Source organism: Trichosurus vulpecula, chromosome 3 (genome assembly GCF_011100635.1).
Source record: "Trichosurus vulpecula isolate mTriVul1 chromosome 3, mTriVul1.pri, whole genome shotgun sequence".
NCBI classification, from domain to species: domain Eukaryota; kingdom Metazoa; phylum Chordata; class Mammalia; order Diprotodontia; family Phalangeridae; genus Trichosurus; species Trichosurus vulpecula.
This window is the reverse complement of record NC_050575.1, coordinates 403053285-403073152: the sequence shown is the minus strand read 5'-3', so window position 1 is coordinate 403073152 and position 19868 is coordinate 403053285. Positions and strand designations below refer to the sequence as shown.

The 19868-nt window shown below is 39.8% G+C and overlaps 1 protein-coding gene across 1 annotated transcript in view; it reads right to left on the bottom strand.

Moving 5' to 3' along the window:
* Window positions 1–774: 774 nt before the first annotated feature.
* LOC118843355 (zinc finger protein 665-like) overlaps window positions 775–19868 on the bottom strand; it is a 70884-nt gene continuing 51790 nt past the window's right edge. The window contains exon 6 of the mRNA XM_036750964.1: window positions 775–3218. Within this exon, the coding sequence (XP_036606859.1) occupies window positions 2349–3218 (870 nt within the window). The 3' untranslated portion in view covers window positions 775–2348. The remainder of the gene's footprint in view (window positions 3219–19868) is intronic.

Sequence of the window (19868 nt, the reverse complement as noted above, 5' to 3'; positions counted from 1 at the left end):
TTATCTTACACAGAAAATCACTTTCTCCAGCTATAATTTCAATACTCTAGACGATTGCAGTCAGTTATCAAAATATTTATACCAGAACTTTTTGTGCCACCAAAGAATAAGAAACAAAGTGAGTAGCCATCAAATGTTGCATAGCTAAAGAAATTCCAGAATACGAATTCAAAGGAATATTATTGAAGAGTAATGAGAAACATCAGGATTCCAAGAGGAAAAGCAATGATACTTATAGAAGTTTAATCACAGTAAGTAATTTTGGATGTTTAATGAGGTCTCTTATAGGGGGAAATCTAATAAGGTCTGGAGCAAGAGGCCTAATCTTGTTAAGTAGATCCCTGAGTTTTATCTCTAGCAAGATTCTTCCAACGTATAGTCAAGTACTGTTCAAATCCAAGGCAAGCCATTCAACATCACAATAACAAGTCTATCTTCCAACCACTGACTCCAAAGAGGCCAGAGTTGCTCAGTTCTCTGAAAAGCCAAAACAATTTCTAGGGAAAAGGCAGAGGTGGTGAGGTTCTATACAATCAGTCAAAACATGACCTGGAGCTCACTGAGGCTCAGACCATGAGGTTCTTATTGCAAAATTCAGAACCTAAGTGTAGAAATTGAGAAAACCATTAAACCCTACAGATATAACCTGAATGACATTACTTATGGATAGGGGACAGATCAGGTAGATAGAATGCCTGAAGAGCCATACAGAGAAGTTCTTAATATTGTACAGGAGGCAACAACTAAATATAATCCAAAGAAAAAGAAGAGCAAGAAGGCAAAATGGCTGTCTGATGAGGCCTTACAAATAGCTGAGGAAAGAATGAAAGGAAGAGGAAAGAGAGAAGATATAGCCCAATGAATTCAGAATTTCAGAACAGCAAGGAGAGATAAGGTTTTTTCTAAATGAGCAATACAAAGAAATAGAATTAAAGAAATGAATGGGAGAGACAATAGATCTTCTCAAGGAAATGTGAGCTATCAAGGGAATATTTACTGCAAAAATGGGCATGAGGACTTTGGGAGCCAAGAAGTCAAGGTGAGGCAGTAACTTTCCTGGGCTCTTCCAAATTCCCTTCCAAACAAGCTCACAACAATGGCTCAGAACCAATTTTGGAGCAGTGAAGCAGATTAGCAGCCTAGGAAAGCTGGGAAGGTGAGCAGGAAAAGTGTCTTACTATAGTGGAAGGAGAGTGCAGTTAAGTGAACAAGCCTGTGGCAGGCTTCACCCTAGGGGCCATGGAATATTTCAGGAGAGTCAGGAGAGACCTTGGGATTTTAGAGAAAAATTCAATCCATTTTTAGGGCTTCAGGCACTATATGAAATATATAATGTCTAGGGAGGTCTGTGCTGCAGGGAGAGGCCATCATTAATTGGATCCATAAGTTTTATCTCCAGGAAGATTACTCCAATGTACACATTGGAGTACATAATGTACACAAATTTATGAGCTCCAGGTGAAGGCCTTCACACCATTACTGCTTTTATCAGGCTTCCTTCCAGTGTGAATATTGTGGTATCTAGTGACCTGCCTCTTCCAGGAAAAGGCAAGTCCTCATTGAGCACATTCATAAGTCTTCTCTCCACTACAAATGTTTGATGTAAAGGAAGAGATGATCTGTGGCTGCAGACCTTCCCAACTGAGTGCACATAGGGCTTGTCCATAAGGCAAAATTTCTGATATCTAGCAAGTTCTATAGTTCATCTGAATGTCTTTCCACATTCATTACAGGAATATGATTTCTACCACATGTGAATTCTGATGGGAAATAAGGAATGACTTTATCCTGAACACTTTTCATAGTGATTATATTAATGAGATATGTCCTCTAGAATGGATTATCCAATGTGAAAGAAATGACATAATAACTATTTATTGAATTAGGATTAAGCATTTGCCATCTTTCCCCTTTCTCATACAACAGTGAAAATAATGAGATGAAATCTTTGACAAGACTTAGCCAACTGGGAAAGTTTAGATCTGACCAAAAGGTAAAGAAATTTTAGTCTACGTGAATTTGGGCCCATTGTGTTTTAGTCAGACAGATCCGGATAGAGATAAGTCTCTCCATCCAAGATGGAGTCATAAGTCATATTCCCCAGCTACTCAGTAGACTATGTTCACCATTCATTATAATACTCATTCTCATTAGGTTTTAACCCATCAGAATTGTTTTATGCCTGTTGGTCGCACCCACTTATCTAAGGGCATATAAGAGTTAACAGGCCTCCATGATTGCTCTTTGGTTGACAGGAGATAGAAAAAACAACCGTTCTTCTGTTATTCAAAAGCAATAGTTAATAGTTGGTCTCTGCTTGTATCACATTTGTATAGTAAAGTGAGATGCTACATAAAAGTTTTAATCACATTAGGTTTCTCCCCACTGTGCATTTTCTTATGTACAGTAAGATTAGAGTTTTTTGTGAAAGCCTTTCCACATTGATTACATTCATAAGGTTTCTCCCCACTGTGCATTCTCTGATGTGCAGCAAGACTGGAGCTATGCGTGAAAGCCTTTCCACATTGATTACATTCATAAGGTTTCTCCCCTGTGTGGATTCTCTTGTGTACAGCAAGTCTGAAGCTCTGTGTGAAAGCCTTTCCACATTGATCACATTCATAAGGTTTCTCCCCACTGTGGATTCTCTGATGTGCAGTAAGACTGGAGCTATGTGTGAAAGCCTTTCCACATTGATCACATTCATAAGGTTTCTCCCCACTGTGGATTCTCTGATGTGCAGTAAGATTAGAGTTTTTTGTGAAAGCCTTTCCACATTGATTACATTCATAAGGTTTCTCCCCACTGTGGATTCTCTGATGTGCAGTAAGACTGGAGCTCTCTGTGAAAGTTTTTCTACATTGGTTACATTCATATGGTTTCTCTCCAGCATGGATTCTCTGATGTACAGCAAGACTATACCTTAAATTGAAAGCCTTTCCGCAGTGATTACACTTAAAAGGTTTCTCCCCAGTGTGGATTCTCTGATGTGCAGTAAGTTTGGAGTTGATTCTGAAAGCCTTTCCACATTGATTACATTCATAAGGTTTCTCCCCAGTGTGGATTCTCTGATGCAGAGCAAGATTGGAACTCTGTGTGAAAGCCTTTCCACATTGATTACATTCATAAGGTTTCTCTCCAGTGTGGATTCTCTGATGCAGAGCAAGATTGGAACTCTGTGTGAAAGCCTTTCCACATTGACTACATTTATAAAGTTTCTCCCCAGTGTGGATTCTCTGATGTGAAGCAAGTTTGGAGTTGAATCTGAAAGCCTTTCCACACTGATTACATTCATAAAGTTTCTCCCCAGTGTGAATTCTCTGATGTACTAAAAGATGGCTTTTAAATCTGAATGTGTTTCCACAATGATTACATCCATAAGGTTTCTCAGCATTGTGGATTCTCTGATGTTGAATAAGGTTGGAGCTCTGTGTGAATGCCTTTCTGTATTTATCACATTCAAAAGATTTCTCCCCAGTGTGGATGCTCTGAGGTACGCGACTAGCATTGCTACTCCAAGGCTTTCCACACTGATTACGTTCATAAGGTTTCTTGTCACTGTGAACACTGTGATGAATAATGAGGGATGAGTGTTCACTAAAAGGTTCAGCACATTCATGATACTCATGTGGTTTCTCTCCAGTATGAATTTTTTGATGGCATATCAGGGATGATGGTTGATTTATGTCTTTCCCACAATGATGACAATTATTAGGTTTCTTCCCTGTGTAGATTCTGTGAAATACAACACAGATTTTTCTGCCAGTGAAGTCACAGGGACGATGACACATGAAGCTTTCTTTGTGAGTTTGTTTCACAGAAATCCTTAGCTTTCCAGTAGTCTCTCTCATTTCTGGTCTAATCTCTCTTTCTACAAGAAACAAACAGCAGAAAATACACACAGAGACACATGTACACACACATATAATTATAATCCTTTCCCTACATTGCAAGAAAGTAAACTAACTGATCTATATCCTACTTCCCCAGGTGAAAAGTCTTCAAAGTGAAATGGACAGAATGAATCATGTGAAAGTGCCATTAGCTCCCATCTGCAGGATAACTTAACTTACAAAGAGCTTCACACACGATCACATGGGATCCTCAGAAACACCTGTGACATGGGCAGACCCAACATTAATCTTACATCCTCAAGTCAGGCCATGAGCTCAGAATGACTGAGTGACCTGACCAATAACCCTGCTGCTGAAACTAGACCTCCAACCATGCAAGTGGGGATGTTCTGTCCATGGAACTAGATGGTCTTTCTCTATTGCATTTACTTTTGTTCTGTTTTATGTAAAAAAAATATTTTATTTTTGCATTTTTGAATTTATCTCCCTTTCTTTGGGTCTTCCTAATCCCTGCGACACCAAAATATTGAAATTAGGCCAATTTATTACCCTACAATGGGGCTTTAAGTTCAAGGGAAAAGAAGAGTCAATCAATGTAGCAACCTTCCACTACAAATTTAGGCTATGTAATTTCAGGGTGGACTTCACTGTGGCAAGGGTATCCTTTGACATCTCCCTAAATGACTTCCTTGGGTTAGCTAGGTGGTCGAGTGTATGGAGTACTGGTTAGGAAGACTCAAGTGTAAATTCATCCTCAGACACTTACTAGCTTTGAGACCCTGCCCAAGTGACTTAGGCCTCTTGGCCTTGGTTTCCTCATCTGTAAAATGACCCTGAAAAGGAAATGGCAAATCACTCTGGTATCTTTGCCAAGAAAACCCCAAATGGGGACATGAAGAGTAAGAAATGACTGAAAACCACATAAATGACTCCCTATCTCTTTCACCATAGCAGCTTTTCCAATTCTTTTCATTCTTTCCCAACAGTCCCTCACTACTTACTCCCACTGTTCACCCCCCACTCACCTTCTCAGCAGAGAAATGTGCCTTATATGTTTTTGTTGAAAAAACTGGATACTTATCAAGAGCTATCTTCTCCTCATTTCCCACATATTAAGTACCTTTTTATTCCTTTTTGACACCACTGGCAGATGAAATAATCCTCTTTCTGCTAGCTAAAGCAAACTCCTTTCCATGTGTAAATCATCCCATTCCAGGACATTACCTTCCTCAGGATACTGCCTCTTGAGACTCCCTCCCTACTGCCACAAACAAAACCATTTCTCTCTAATGCTCAAAACACAATCACTTGATCCATTCAACCCAAGAGATAGTTTCTAGTATCTTTCTTCCATTTCTTGGCTAAACAGCTGGAGATGCCTAGTTACAACTGGTGTCTGCATCTCATTTCCTCTGTTTTTTTCTGAAATTCTCTGCAATCTAGCTCCCAGTTTCATTTGTCAACTAAAACTCCTCTCTCCAAAATTACCAAAAACCTCAAAGTTGCTAAATCCACTGGCCACTTCTTCACCCTCTTCCTTCTTGCCTTCTCTGCAGCCTTTAACAGGCAATCACCGTCCTTTCTCTCTTTCCCTCTCTCTCTATCTCATCTCGCTCTCTCTGTTTTAGTGACACTCCTCTCATTGTTCCACAAACCAAACTTATTTTCTTGCCCCCACCCTCACCATCTTACTACCTTCCTAATGTTCTCCAAGGCATCCTCCTAATCTTGCAGGCTCACACACGCTCTTAAGCCCCATATTCTATCTGCTGCACAGTCCTATGATTCCACACAGGTAACATCTCTCACATACACCCCCATCTCTCCCAACACTGCTACTGCCTTGGTTCAGGCCCCAAAACATCTCACACCTGAGGTGTTACAGGAACCTGCTACTTGCTCCAGCTGCCTCAAGCCTCCCCCACTCCAGTCATTCATCTACCCATTTATCAAAGATCATCTTCCTAAAGTTCTACACTGACCATGCCACCATGCCCTCAACAACCTCCAGTGGCTCTGCAGGAAAAGGATCAAATATAAAATCCTCTCCATGCCTCATAATCACCTACGCCTTCTTTACCTACCCCTCTCCTACTCGGCTAATTTTCTTTCAACTCATATTCCCACCAAACATACTCTAATCCAGTGGTATGGGCCTCCCTTCTGTTCTGTGAATAGGACACTCCATTTCCTGACCCTGCAGGTTTTCCATGTCATCTCCATACCCAGAATGCTCACCTTGGCTTCCCTGAAGCCCCAGCTAGAGCCCACCTTCCACAATAAACCCTTCCAGGCCTCTTTCACTTTAATGTCTTCACTCTCCCAATGAGCTCCAATTTGTCTTATGTATAACCGGTTTCTACATTGTTGTTGGCATGTCATCTGCCCCAAAAGTCTGAACTCCAGGAGAGGAGGGGAAGATACTTCTATTTCTTTATATCCCTGGTGCTTAGCAGAGGGTCTGGCACATGGCAGGAACTTGATAAATATTCACTAACTTTAAGAAAGTCCAAGAAAGAGCCCATATTGGAAAGCCTAACCCCCTTTTCAACTTGCAGGAAGTTCCTTGTCACCAATTTCCAAACAATGACTTTTTTTAGGATCATAGATTTATGACAGGGAGAGAGCTTAATTCCCATGGTGTCCAACTTCCTCTTTTTACAAAAGGGGAAACTGAGACTCAGTGGAATGTAGTGGCTTGTCCACAGACCCACTGCTCAAAATGTCAGAAAAAAAATTTCAAGTCAGGTGTTTTTCACCCAAAACCAGCACTTGCTTTACTATAACACTGAGAAGTCTCTTGTAATCATAGCTCTCATCTCACTCACCTGGACAGCAGCTCCTCAGGCCTTCTTCTTCCAGGATCCATGGTGCTTCCCCTTCCTCAGAAAAAATCAAATATTCTCTGGGAACTGGAAGCCCTGAGTATGGGGAATCAGGGATAAGCATGGAGAAAAACTTGGAATTTAGTACTCTTTAGGGAAAACAGTGTACATACAAAGTTACTCCATTTTGAGAATCACTCCATCATATTAACACATACCTGACTTATTCTCCTATTAACGGTTGTAATTCAAGTAACCAAAATAGGATGCTCCAGATCAGCCTTGAGCTCCAGGAAATTAGGCCTTGATGAATCAGCTTTGGCTCTGTCTACTTCCCAACTCCTCACTCCCTGAAACCTATAAAAACCTTGCTATTGTTCATTCAGAGAGTCATAGCCTGTTGAGGAACTCAATGAACCTTAGGTAGTCAAATTCTGATTCTTGGCCAGTGTGTTCTTCCTGCCATTGATAGGGGCATGCAAGCAAGGAGCACAGGATGGTTCCCAGAAGTCCTTAAACATGGTTTCCATTGCATTTATTGTGGGGAAACATCAGGAGATGTGGGGGAGAAGGTCATGGAGCCAATGGGGAATAAGAAAATTTGATCTTGGTGCACCTTCTTCATAGGAGGATGGACTCATTGCAGACTTTCCATTATCTAGAAATTAAAGGCAGCTGGTAGTGCAGTGGAAAGAGCCCTGAGCCCAGAGTCAGGAATGCCAGGGTCTAAATCAAGCCTCAGACAGTTTACTAGCTGTGTGCCTTTGGAAAAGTCACTTAACCTCTGTTTGCTTCAGTTTTCTCAAATGTCAGAAGGGGATAACAATATCACCTAATAACATAATATTGTAAAGAAAGAACTTAGCACAACAGCTGGTGAACAGCAGGTGAAGAGAAAGGCTTATTCCCTCGCTTTCCCAGCATCTGTCCTGGAATGCAGAGGCAAAGGAAGGGAAGACTAAGAACAAATGTGTCATAGTCGGTACAGCTAGGAGTTGTGAGCTACAAATTGGATGCTTCTCAAAAGGAAGGGTATCCTAAATACTTGGCCCTTCCCAAAGAGGAAGTGGTTGCAATGAAAAGCCGGTCAAGCAGTTTTTAGACATTTGCCAGACAAAATTCATGTCCAGGGAGAGCTTGCACTAAATTCCCCAAGTGACTAGTTCTACATCTGAGATGCTTCAATACTGATCTCACCTTTGACCTCAAGCTCCCCAGAATTGTCAAGAGACTCAGGAGCTTCAGGTGCAACAAGGAAACTTTCATTTTATCTTCACACAATGTATTGAACTTTTATAGGAAAACCAGGCAGCAGGAGGACCCTGTCTCTAGGACACAGGACACCAGCCCTTTTCCTTTTGTGTTAACTGATAAATGCTCCAACGTTAGCACATAGAGGGATGAAGATTTTTCCCTTTGATAGCAGACTCAGAGTGGCCAGGGGAAATGTCCTTACCCAAGGAGAGCAGGTTACAGCTATTCTCCAGCATGACCTCCTTGTACAACTCCTTCTGAGGATGGTCTAAGAGGCCCCACTCCTCTGGGGTGAAGTCTACAGCCACATCCTGGAATGTCACCAACTCCTAAACCAGCAAGAGTCACAAGATTTAGATCTGAAAAGGACTCCAGAATTCATGCAGTCTAAGCCTTACCATGTGAGAGGAGGAAAGTGAAGCACAGAAAGGGGATTTACCTAAAAGTCACAGCCTTGTAGAATGTCAGAATCAACATTTAAAACCATAGTCATTAAGAGCTCAAAGAAATATTGGGAAAACTATTTGGTATGATCAATTGGAATAAAGTGGAGGAATGTCTTACTATGGAATGTGACTCTCTATTGCATCTTGGACAAAGTGGGTGTTTTATCTGTTAGGTAGAAGGATCTCTGGAGGAGAAAGGAAGAACACAATGTGAAATTTCTTCTTTATCACAACTGATAAAAGCAATATGGTATAAATAAAATTCTGTGAATTTTTGTGAGAAGCTGGCAAGTACTGTATATTCTTGGGGGAGGGGAGGGGCATAATGTTTGATTACAGAAAAGAGAGAAAAGTAAAAGAAAGGATCTAGTTAATTTCCTGAGAGCCCGAAACAAAGTCTTATCTAGGTAAGACACAAAAATGATTCATAAGACACACAAATTACAATCTGGATTGAACTGAGGGAGATGAGACTTTCTGGCCAAGTGAAGGAGAGTTATCTGTTGTTACACTGAGGGCTTGAGGCCGCCTGAATATTCCATGTCATGACCAAAATATCTTATGCCTTCCCTTTATGATTGCTTTCCTTTGTCAATACCATATATTTCCTTATTATAATATTTAGTTACATATTTGGTCATTTTTATTGTTTTTTGTGCTCAAAGTGGACCAAAATGACATCACCATGTCAGGGTTAAAGTACAATGTTTCTGACCATGGATGATCAGACTAATAGAGGCCAGAAGGCTCTACCACAGGTTGGGAACAAATACTCCATGTGAACATTTGGGGTGGAGATGGCTCTGAATTTGCACATCTCACCGTACTTTTGAGCTACGGTACTTCTGCTTTGCTAGAAAGAGCAGTACATTCTTTGATGTGTGTGAGCTATGCTGAGTGGTCCTTTGCCAGGGTCTCCCAAGCCTCACAATGCATTATAAAATTCCTCAGAGACCTTGGGAATGTCCTTGTATCACTTCTTCTGACCACCTTATGAGTACCTTCTTGGCATGTCTTCTCCATGAAACAGTCTTTTAGGCAAACAGACTTTTGGCATTTGATCAACATGGCCAGTCCATCAGAGTTATGCTCTCTGCAGTAGAATGTGAATGCTTGGCAATCTAACTTCAGAAAGGACCTCAGTGTCCAGCACCTTATCTTACCAGGGGACCTTCAGAATCTGCCTAAGATGGTTCAAATGGAAGCTATTCTGTTCCCTGGCATGGTGGTGGTGTACTGTTCAGCTTTCACAGGCATACAACAATGAGGTCAGCACAATAGCTCTGTACACCTTCAGTTTGGTATGCAGCCCAAAACCTCTTCTCTCCCACACTTTCCTTAGGAGCCTCTCAAACACTGAACTATCTCTGGCAAAGCAGGTGTCAACTGTCAAAATTAGTTATCTAAAATAGAAAATAATCTGAGGTACAAAATTTGCTAGTAAACAATGATTTGATTTTAACAGTTGACAGGTTATATTTAAGTAAGGTCAACTTATTTCTCAGTAATTTGTGACAAAGCTATGATTTACAGAGCTTATTTTTATACTAGAGGAGGAAGAAAAAAATTACAATAATCTAAGGGAACATATTTTGAATTTAATTCAATTGTACAAGTCAGGTCATGTGACTACTTACTCCTCCTGGGTTTCCTGGACCCAGATTCATCCTGTGTCTATCAACCTGTCCGTCAAAGACAGAATACCCCAGAAGTCCTGGCTGAATTTTGCAACTGAAAGTATATCTTTAAAGGAGCCTATAGTTTGAAGAAAGACTGGAAAAGAGGAATTTGTGGTTTGTACTTAGCACTCACACCCCATTCTCCAGCTGCACGAAAGAGAGACCCAACCCTAGAAGATTACACTACTCAATATACAGTTAACCTCTAGCTGAAGAAAAAATAAAAAGGAGCTTATCTACTAAGACTTGAAAGAGGAACTTGGGCTTTTATCAACTTTTTTACTCCAGCAGCCAGAAAGGGGAACTTGGCTTTAGAAAAGTGTCTTATAACCCCATGATCCTTTTAGTCCTACAAAGATATTTTGTCTTAATATAAATTATCTGCTACTAAATGATAAAATCTTATCAATCTGTGCATTCATCAAATCTATAGGTAACCTAGTCTTAGGAGAATATCTGTGTTTGTTAGGGCTAGCTTTTCCCAAATAAGGGAACTTAATCCTACAAAGAAAATAAAAATGAATCAAAATAATTAAATACTAACTGATTTAAAGGTGATTTCTTTTCACAACCTCATCAACTCTGTGTACATGCTGGAACATGGGCTGTCCAAGTAAATGAACTTATTCAGAGGATTCAAAATTTCTCCATTTGCTGTAACCAATGGATGGTGCCATGCTGAATGGAGCAGAACCTCTATTTTCTTTTTTCTTTCTTCCATTTTTTGAAAATATATTTTCGGTTCAACCCAATTACATGTTAATTTTTCTAATGTTTGTTAAAAAATAACAAAGTTTTGAGTTGCAAAGTCTTCCTTCCTTCCTTCTAACCCTTCACCCCCAATTTAGATAGTAAACAATAAGATATAGGTTATACATGTGCAACCATGTAAAACATTTCTGTATTAGTTACTTTGTACAGAAAGACTTGAAAAAAAGAATGTAGGAAAGATGGGGAAAAATAGCAGCCTCCAGTCTGTATACAAACAGTATCAGTTCTTTCTCTGGAGGCAAGTAGTATGCTTCATCATTAGTCCTTTGGGATTTTCTTGGATCATTGTATTGCTGAGAATAGCTATGTTATTCACAGTTCTTCATTGAATAATATATTGCTATTGCTGTATATAATGTTCTCCTAGTTCTGTTCACTTCATTTTGCATCAGTTCAACTAAGTCTTTCCAGTTTTTTCTGAAATCATCACCTTTATCATTTCTTATAGCACAACAATATTCAATTACAATCATATACCACAGATTGTTTAGCAATTCTTCAATTGATGGGCATCTCTTCAATTTCCCTTTCATAGCCACCACAAAAAGAGCTGCTATAAATATTTTTGTACAAATAGGGCCTTTCCTCTTTATTTTGATGTCTTGGGCCTATAAACCTGGCAGTGGTATGGTTGGGCATAGTTCCAATTGCTCTCCAGAATGACTGGATCAGTTCCTAACTCCACCAACAGTGCCTTAGTGTCCCAGTTTTTCCACATCACCTTGAACCTCCATCATTTTCCTTTTGTGACATATTAGCCAATCTGATAGGTATGAGTTGGTGCCTCAGAGTTGTCTTAATTTGCATTTCTCTAACCAATTGTGATTTAGAGCATTTTTTCATATGATTAAAGAAAGCTTTGATTTATTATTCTGAAAACTGCCTTTTCATATCTTTTGATCATTTCTCAATTAGGGAATTAGACTCAGTTCTTTATATATTGAAGAAATGAAACCTTTATCAGAGAGAGTTGTTGGAAAAAAAAATTTCCCCAGTTATCTACTTTCCTTATACTTTTGGTTGCATTGGTTTTGTTTGTGTTATCCCTTATCCATAGATAGGACAGATAAATGATTCCATGCTCTCCTAATTTGTTTATGGTATTATCCTTTATGTTTAAATCATGTACCCATTTGGACCTTATTTTGGTATACCTTGTGAGATGTGGGTGTATATCTAGTTTCTGCTATAATGTTTTCCAGTTTTCCCAGTAATTTTTGTGAAATTAATGAGTTTTTGTTCCAAAAGTTAGGATCTTTGTGTTTATCATATAGCAGATTACTAGGGTCATTTACTATAAGGTAATTTACACCTAATCTATTCCACTGATCATTTACTATAAGGTAATTTACACCTAATCTATTCCACTGATCCATCACTTTATGTCTTAGCCAGTACCAGATTGTTTTCATAATTATGACTTTATAATACAGTTTGAGATCTGCTATGGTTAGACTGCCTTCCTTCATTTTTTATAATCTATTCTCTTCATATCCTTGACCTTTCAGAAAACTATTATCTTGGTGTTGTGGGGCCAAAATTAGCAGAAGCATGAGAGAACTTCTCCATATGCTGTTATTTAGTTACATGGAAACAAGAGTAACTGGGGAGGGCTCCTTCATACATTAAAAAAACAAAATTTAATTAACATAGGTTGTATTGCAGCTAATTCATGGGAAAGATGTTGACATTTTCCTCAAGAGAAATACAAGATCTAAACATACCTCTAGAACTCTGGAAACTTGGGAGGACAAAAGTCAGGAGAATGGACAATAAATGGGAGAGGTGGGCTAAATTTGAAAATGCCTTGATACTTGGGATCAGTCATCTATATTTCCAATCTGCTACATGCACAATATGTGTTTGGCCAATTTGATGGCCTTCCATTTAAATCATTAGGATATCATACACTTTATCAGAAATTCTGATTATTTGGGCACAATTATCCATCATATGTACAAAATTGTCTTTTATTTTTTATCATGGTGATGTCTTCTTTAAAGAACCTGACTTATGGTCTATTTTTCAACATCTCACTTTAACTTCCTTTATTTTATTATTCTACTTTGGAAAAATTAAGATATTTATTGATCTTTGAGATTCCCAAGAAGTTATAATTCTTGTTTTTCACTGGGGTCTCTTGCATCACTATTCTTCATTGCATAGTATTTATCATATGGGCTTTCACTGAAGGAAGGCAGTCCTCTTATTGATTGAGAACTGATCTCTGATTCCCTAACTCACACCCAAAAAAAGCCATGCAAAATCTCTTTCCTTTGCAAACCTCCCACATCCACCTCCCACCACCACAGGATGGGGTGATGAACTCCAAATCTTCATTTAAGGAGAAAGCTCATTTCAGAAATCTCATTTCTCACCTGGCTCAACATCTTTGGGACTTCTCTGAGACCCTGAACTGGGGTATCTTCTCCACACTCCAACCTGTTTTCATCATTTTTTTTGCATTGTTTTCCCCTTTTAGACTGTCAGGTCCTTGATGCTAAGAGAGTTCTAAAAACCATCAGGAGAAAGACTTTCAAATACAATGGGAAGGACACAGAAATATGCAAGACTATTCCAAATCCACTAGAAATGAGAAGGTAATGGAAGAATATGTTCCAGAGAGCAGTGAAGCTTAGTATGCAGCCCAGGGAGATTTGTCCTCCAAATAGGAGCTTAGCGATGTGGGACAAAAGGGGATGAATGTTCAATGCTAAAAGAGTCAAGTATTTTTAGAAAGAAAATCAGAACTGAAGACATTATTTCTTTCTGTGCACCCCATGAAACTTTCGCAAAAATTAACCATGGACTAGGGTAGAAACAGGCTGCAAACAAATGTAAAAAAGCAGAAATTATCAATATATCCTTTCACTCCATAATAAAATAAGAATGGAAATTGGTTCGGGATCAACAAAAGATTCAAATTCAAATGGTGACGGAACAATGATACTTACACATTTAATACTATCCTACTGAAATTATGGGAACAGCTGAGGGCTGAGTGGATAGAATGTTGGGCCTGGAGTCAGGAATCTGAGTTCAAATGCACCCTCAGACCCTTACTAGCTATGTGATCCTGAGCAGGTCATTTAAACTCTCTTTGGCAAAGTTTCCTCATCTGAAAAATGAGCTGGAGAAAAACAACCACTCCAGTATCTTTGCCAAGAAAACCCCAAATGGGGTCACAAAGAGTTGGACATGACTGAACAACAACATCAATAATAATAACAACAAAATTATGAAGGAGATATTTTACAGGGCTGAAGAAAACAACAAAATTCATTTGGAAAAATAAAAGACCTACAATAATATCAAGGAGAATGATGAAAAGAAGTAAAGATAGAGGTGTAAGACCAATCTGAGGCATCAAATTATAGTAGGCTGCATTGGTCATCAAAATCCTGTGGTACTGGAGAGGGAGGGAAGGGAGGGGGAGAGAGAGAGAGAGAGAGAGAGAGAGAGAGAGAGAGAGGAAGGGAGAGGGAGATAAATGAATGGAAGAGACTAAACAAAAGAGATTCAGAATCATTAGAACTCAGTAACTCTATGTTTGATAAAGTGATAAAAAGACTACTTCGGGTAAAATTCTTTATATGGTTTTAAAAAAAACTGCTGAAAAAAGCTGGAAAGCAGTCAGGAAGGAAATTAGGATTGGAACAACATCTTATAGTACTCTACAATACATTCTATATAGATGTGATTATTGTTGTTCAGTTGCTTCAGTCATGTCTGATCCTCTATGACCCCATTTTGTATTTTCTTGGCAAAGAAATTATCAAAGAAAAGAGAACTGATATCTTAAGAGCCAGAGGGTAAAATAGAAATTGAAAGAATCCACCAATCACCTCCTAAAAAAGATCCAAAACGAAAACTCCCAGGAATATTATAGCCAAATTCCAGACCTCCCGGGTCAATGAGAAAAGAGTACTAGCAGTCAGAAAGAAGCAACTCAAATGTCATGGAGCCACAGTCAGGCTAACACAAAAGTGAGTAGCTTTTACACTAAAAAAAAATCAGAGGGTATAGAATATGATATTCAGCAAGACAAAGGAACTAGGATTATGACCAAGCATCACATGCCCAGAAAAACTGAGTATAATCCTTCAGGGGAAAAAATGGACATTCAATAAATATAGGACAATCAAGAATTCCTGATGAAAAGATCAGTGCTGAACAAAAATTTCATCTTCAAATACGAGTCCCAAGAGAAACATCAAAATAAACAGGAAAGAGAAAACAGAAGAGATTCAATAAGGTTAAATTGCTTACATTCCTACATTGGAAGATGATCCCTGTAACTCTTGGGACCTGTAGGACTATTAGGGCAGTTAGAAGGAGTATACAATGACAGTATACATTGACTGTGATGGGATGATACTCAAGAACATAAAATTAAACAGTGAGAAAAAGAATTGCACTCCAAGACGAAGGAAAAGAAATATAGAAGGGAGTGAATTATCTCATGTAAAAGAGGCCAAGAAGAGCTATTGCATTGAAAGGGAAGATGGGGGAGGTGTGAATGGGGGGCTTGAGCCTTACTCTCATCAAAATTGCCTCAAAAAGGGAATAACATACATGTTTAGATAGGTATAGAAATCTATTTCATCCTATAGGGAAGTAAAAAGGGACAGGGATAAGAGAGAGTGGGCTGAAAGAAGGAAAGCTAGGTAGGGGAAGGCATTTGTCAGAAGCAAAACACTAGTGAGGAGAGAGGGAAAGAGAGAGATAAATAAGGGGAAATGGAATGGAGGGAAATATACAGTTATCAAAATGGCAAATATGAATGGTATGTACTCACCCATAAACTCACCCAGATGTAAAATGGACAATTTTGACTGTATTAAATTAAAAAGGTTTTTCAGAAACAAAATTAATGCAACCAAGATTAGAAGGAAAGCTGACAACTGGGGAAAAAATTTACACCAAGTATCTCTGATAAAAGACTCTTTTCTCAAATATATAGAGCACTGAGTCAAATTTATAATACAAGTCACAACCCAACTAATAAATGGTCAAAGGACATGAATAGGCAGTTTTCAGACAAACAAATCAAAGATATTTATAGTCACATAAAAATTTTCTAAATCAGTATTGACTAGAGAAATACAAATTAAAACAACTCTAGGTTACTACCACATACCTATTAAATTGACTAGTGAAACAGAAAAAGAAAATGACAAATACTAGAGGGAAGTAGGAAAACTGGGACATTAATGCACTGCTCTTGGATTTGTGAACTTATCCAACCATTATGGAGAGCAACTTGGAACTATACTCAAAAGGCTATAAAACTGTGTATACCTTTGACCCGGCAATAACATTACTAAGTCAGTATCCACAAAAGATTTTTTAAACACAGGGATTAGGACCTATTTCTAGGAGGGCATTTATAAAAGCTCTTTTTTGGTGGCAAAGAATTGGAAATTGAGGAGAAGCCCATTAACTGGGGAATGTCTTTACAAGTTGTGGTATATGATTGCAATAGAATACTATTGTGTTACAGCAAATGACAAGCAGGATGATTTCAGAAACACCTAGAAAGACTTCCATGAACTGATGCAGAGTGACATGAGCAGAACCAGAAGAACACTGTACAAAGTGACAGCAATACTATATGATGAACAACAGTGAATAACTTAGCTGTTCTCAGAGATACCATCATCTAAGACAATAACAAGGGACTCATGATGAAAAATGCTCTCTTTCTCCATAGAAAGAACTGATTGAGTCAGAATAGAGACCTAAAGCATACTATTTTTCACTTTCTTCCTTTCTTTTTGGTCTTTTCTTTCACAAAATGACTAATATGGAAATGTTTTATATGATTGTATATGTATTATCTGCTTCTGATGATTTACCATATGCAGGAAGGGTAAGAGGAAAGAAGCAGGTAGAGAATTATGACCTCAGAATTTAGGAATTAAAAATGTTTTTATATGTAATCGGGGAAAAACAAAATACTATTTTACAAAAGACTAATAGCCAATGGCAGTAACGTGGTACAGTAGATAGAGTACCAGGACTGGAATCAGGAGGATCTGAGTTCAAATTTAGCCTCACACACTTACTAGAAATGTGACCCTGGGCAAGTCACTTTACCCTGTTTTCCACAGTTCCTCCTATGTAAAATGCACTGGAGAAACAAATGGCAAACCACTCCAGTATTTCTGCCAAAAAAAACTCCAATGTATGACATAGAGTCAGATATGAGTGAAACAACTGCAAAACAACAAATAGCCATTCCCCAATAGATAAATGGTCAAAGGACATGAACAAAAACGTCTCAGAAAGAATTACCAAGTATTCCCAACCATATGAAAAAATGCTCTAAACCACTAATAAGAGAATGGTAAACCAAAACAACACTGAGGTTTCATCTCATACTCTGCAAAATTGACAAAAATGACAAAAAACAGTACCAGTCAATGTTGGAGGAGCTGTGGGAAGATGGGCACATTGTTGACAGAGCTAAGAAACGGGAGATCATGAAGATCTGAGTTCAAATCCAGCCTCAGGCACTGCCTAGTTATGTGACCCTGGTTGATAAGTCACTGAACCTCTGTTGGCCTCAGTTTCTTGAACTGTGAAATAAAAAAAATAAGAACACCTACCCTATAGGATTGTTGTGAAGATGGTCCAAAGTGGATTCTGGGGAGAAACTAAGTCACTGCATTGTGTCTTTGCCTTTGAGCCTGATACCTCTTTGACAAGAACTGAGCATTTCCTTCAGTAGCCCCCTTTATACCTCTTGAAAAGAAAACTCCCAGAACTCTAAATAGTTCCCCAAACTCAGCCCTTCCCCTAAATCCTCTGAAGGGAAATACTAGGCCCTTAACAAATGCTAATTTACTAACAGCTAAAAAAGGCATTCTTTTCTTTGGCCTCTTCCAAATATCTCTGGTAAGGGCCTTTGAACATGTGGATGTTACCCAGAAGCCAACTTAACCTGTTTTATTGAGTTGCCATATTTTCCAGAAACACTGGACCAGAGTATGCTGGAGGTCAGGAACACCCCCAGCCCCTGTTCATATTATTTGCTCCTTTCACCCCTCACTGCTTCCTCAGTGTGGCCTTCAGACTCAAACCAGCTACAAGACAGGGGCCAGTCAGTGTTCACCACACAGAGGTGTTTCTGCAGTTCACACCCTGAGGGATAAGCAGAGAAGCCTGTCTTCCAGGTCTGGCACGGAAATCTTGGGCAAAGAGGCAAAGGCGGAGTGGGAAGCAGTTCTATGGATATGTGGGGGAGGGGTGCTAGGCATGGATAAAGGAGCAAAGAAAAGACCCCTACAGAACAGAGAGGAATGAGTAAAGGGGTCTTCCTAGTGACAGAGATCATGAGGAAAAACTTAAAAAAAAAACCTCACAGAGGAGGGCAAGAATTTGGGGAAGGGGTGGGTGGCAGTTAGTGATTGTGATGCTAATGTGCCATGAATCAGTTCAAAGTACAGTGAACAGGGTGGTATTTTGACTACTGCTTTCAATTTCTGGCCTATTTTTGTAAAGAAACAATCCATAGGTAGGGGATTGCCAGCCTCACAGACAATGCTCTTTGTCTATGGAAATGGCCTCTTCTGTGGATGTTGGTCAAGTCTGGAGATAGAGTGCACTCACCTGGGCTGAGGGTCTGCAGCTCCCAGGGACCATTCCCTCTGGCTTCATGCTCCCTGCTTGGGCCAGGCCTTGGTCTTCTGCAGACTGAGCTGGAGAGGGAGAAGGATCCCAGGGCAGGAGGCTGGCCTACAGAGATTTGCAGAGGTTGAAGCCTGTGTTGGCAGCTTTCTGGGCGCTGGTTGTTGGTGGATCTTACACCCCCACAGAAGTTGCTAGCCGGATTGTTGAAACAAATGGTGTAGTCGGCAGGATCTGCATTTAAAAGGAGAGCATGTTTTGAGGTACTGGGGTGGCTGAATGTTTCCCAGTTTTTGGATTGCTCTTTGTATTTGGGGTGGCTATGGTTCTATGGAGCCCCAGGAGCAACAAAGGCCTGAAGGAAAACAGGCCAGTGGAAGTGCTGGGCATGGTTTCCCAGGGGCCCAGAGCAGGAGATAATCCCTTCTTCCCAGGGCTTAAGCTGATAAGCCTGGCCCCAGAGGACTGTGCTGAAAGGGTGAATGTCTTGAGATTATATTGTATATGGAGTTTTGAAACAGGAGTGGAGAATGGCCTTCCTACAGATTTGGCAGGAGGGGCTCGTGAGAAAAAAGAAGAAGCAGATGGCAGCTGCCAAAATACTGACCCAGACAGCAGAAGACTGCCTGCATGGGAACTTTGGAAAACTGAAAGCCCTGAGCTGCCTTAGAGCTGACTTTGGTGAAAGGATGGAAATGGTGGAGAATCACCTCCATTCCAGCAGAAGCCAGGTGAGGCCGGCTGGAGGTGGAACCCAGGAGCTTGGAGTCCAGCCCTGGGGCAAGATAGAAACAAAGCAGCAAGGCACTGAGCCTGCCTTTTTGGTCCCTTCCACCTGGGCTGCTTGGGATCCAGGAGGGAGGCGTGGATTTGTTTTTGTTGGGGTGGGGGAAGTGCTTTGGACCCCCAGGGACCCCGCCCTGTTGGCTTCATCACCCAGCTGCCCCTCAGGACTTGGAACCAGGAACTGGAAGGTAATGGGGAGAACAGACCCGAAAAGAACTTTGTTTGGATTTGTTTGTTTCTTTGCTTTAGGACTTTACTAACTAAAGCACGCCCGTGCCTCAGGGTACTGGGAAAAAGCCTGCAATGGCAGCGTGCTGCTGAAGAAGTACTTTATTTGGACACTCTGTTTTAGCTAAAGAGATTAACTTGCTTTGACCTAGGGGTGGACATTTGAATTGTGAACAAGTATTTTGGGAATGATAAGAGATTAACTTGCTGGGAACTAGGGGTGGGTCATGTTTGTAATGTAAACAAATATTTGGGAATGTCACTGAATGATATGTTTTGCTTTGCTGTGAATGATATGTTTTAGTTTCCTGCATAATTGGATCACAACATGGCTGACTAGATTATGTATCCTGCAACAAGGGGTAGAGTGTGTTGGTAAGCAAAATGGGCTCT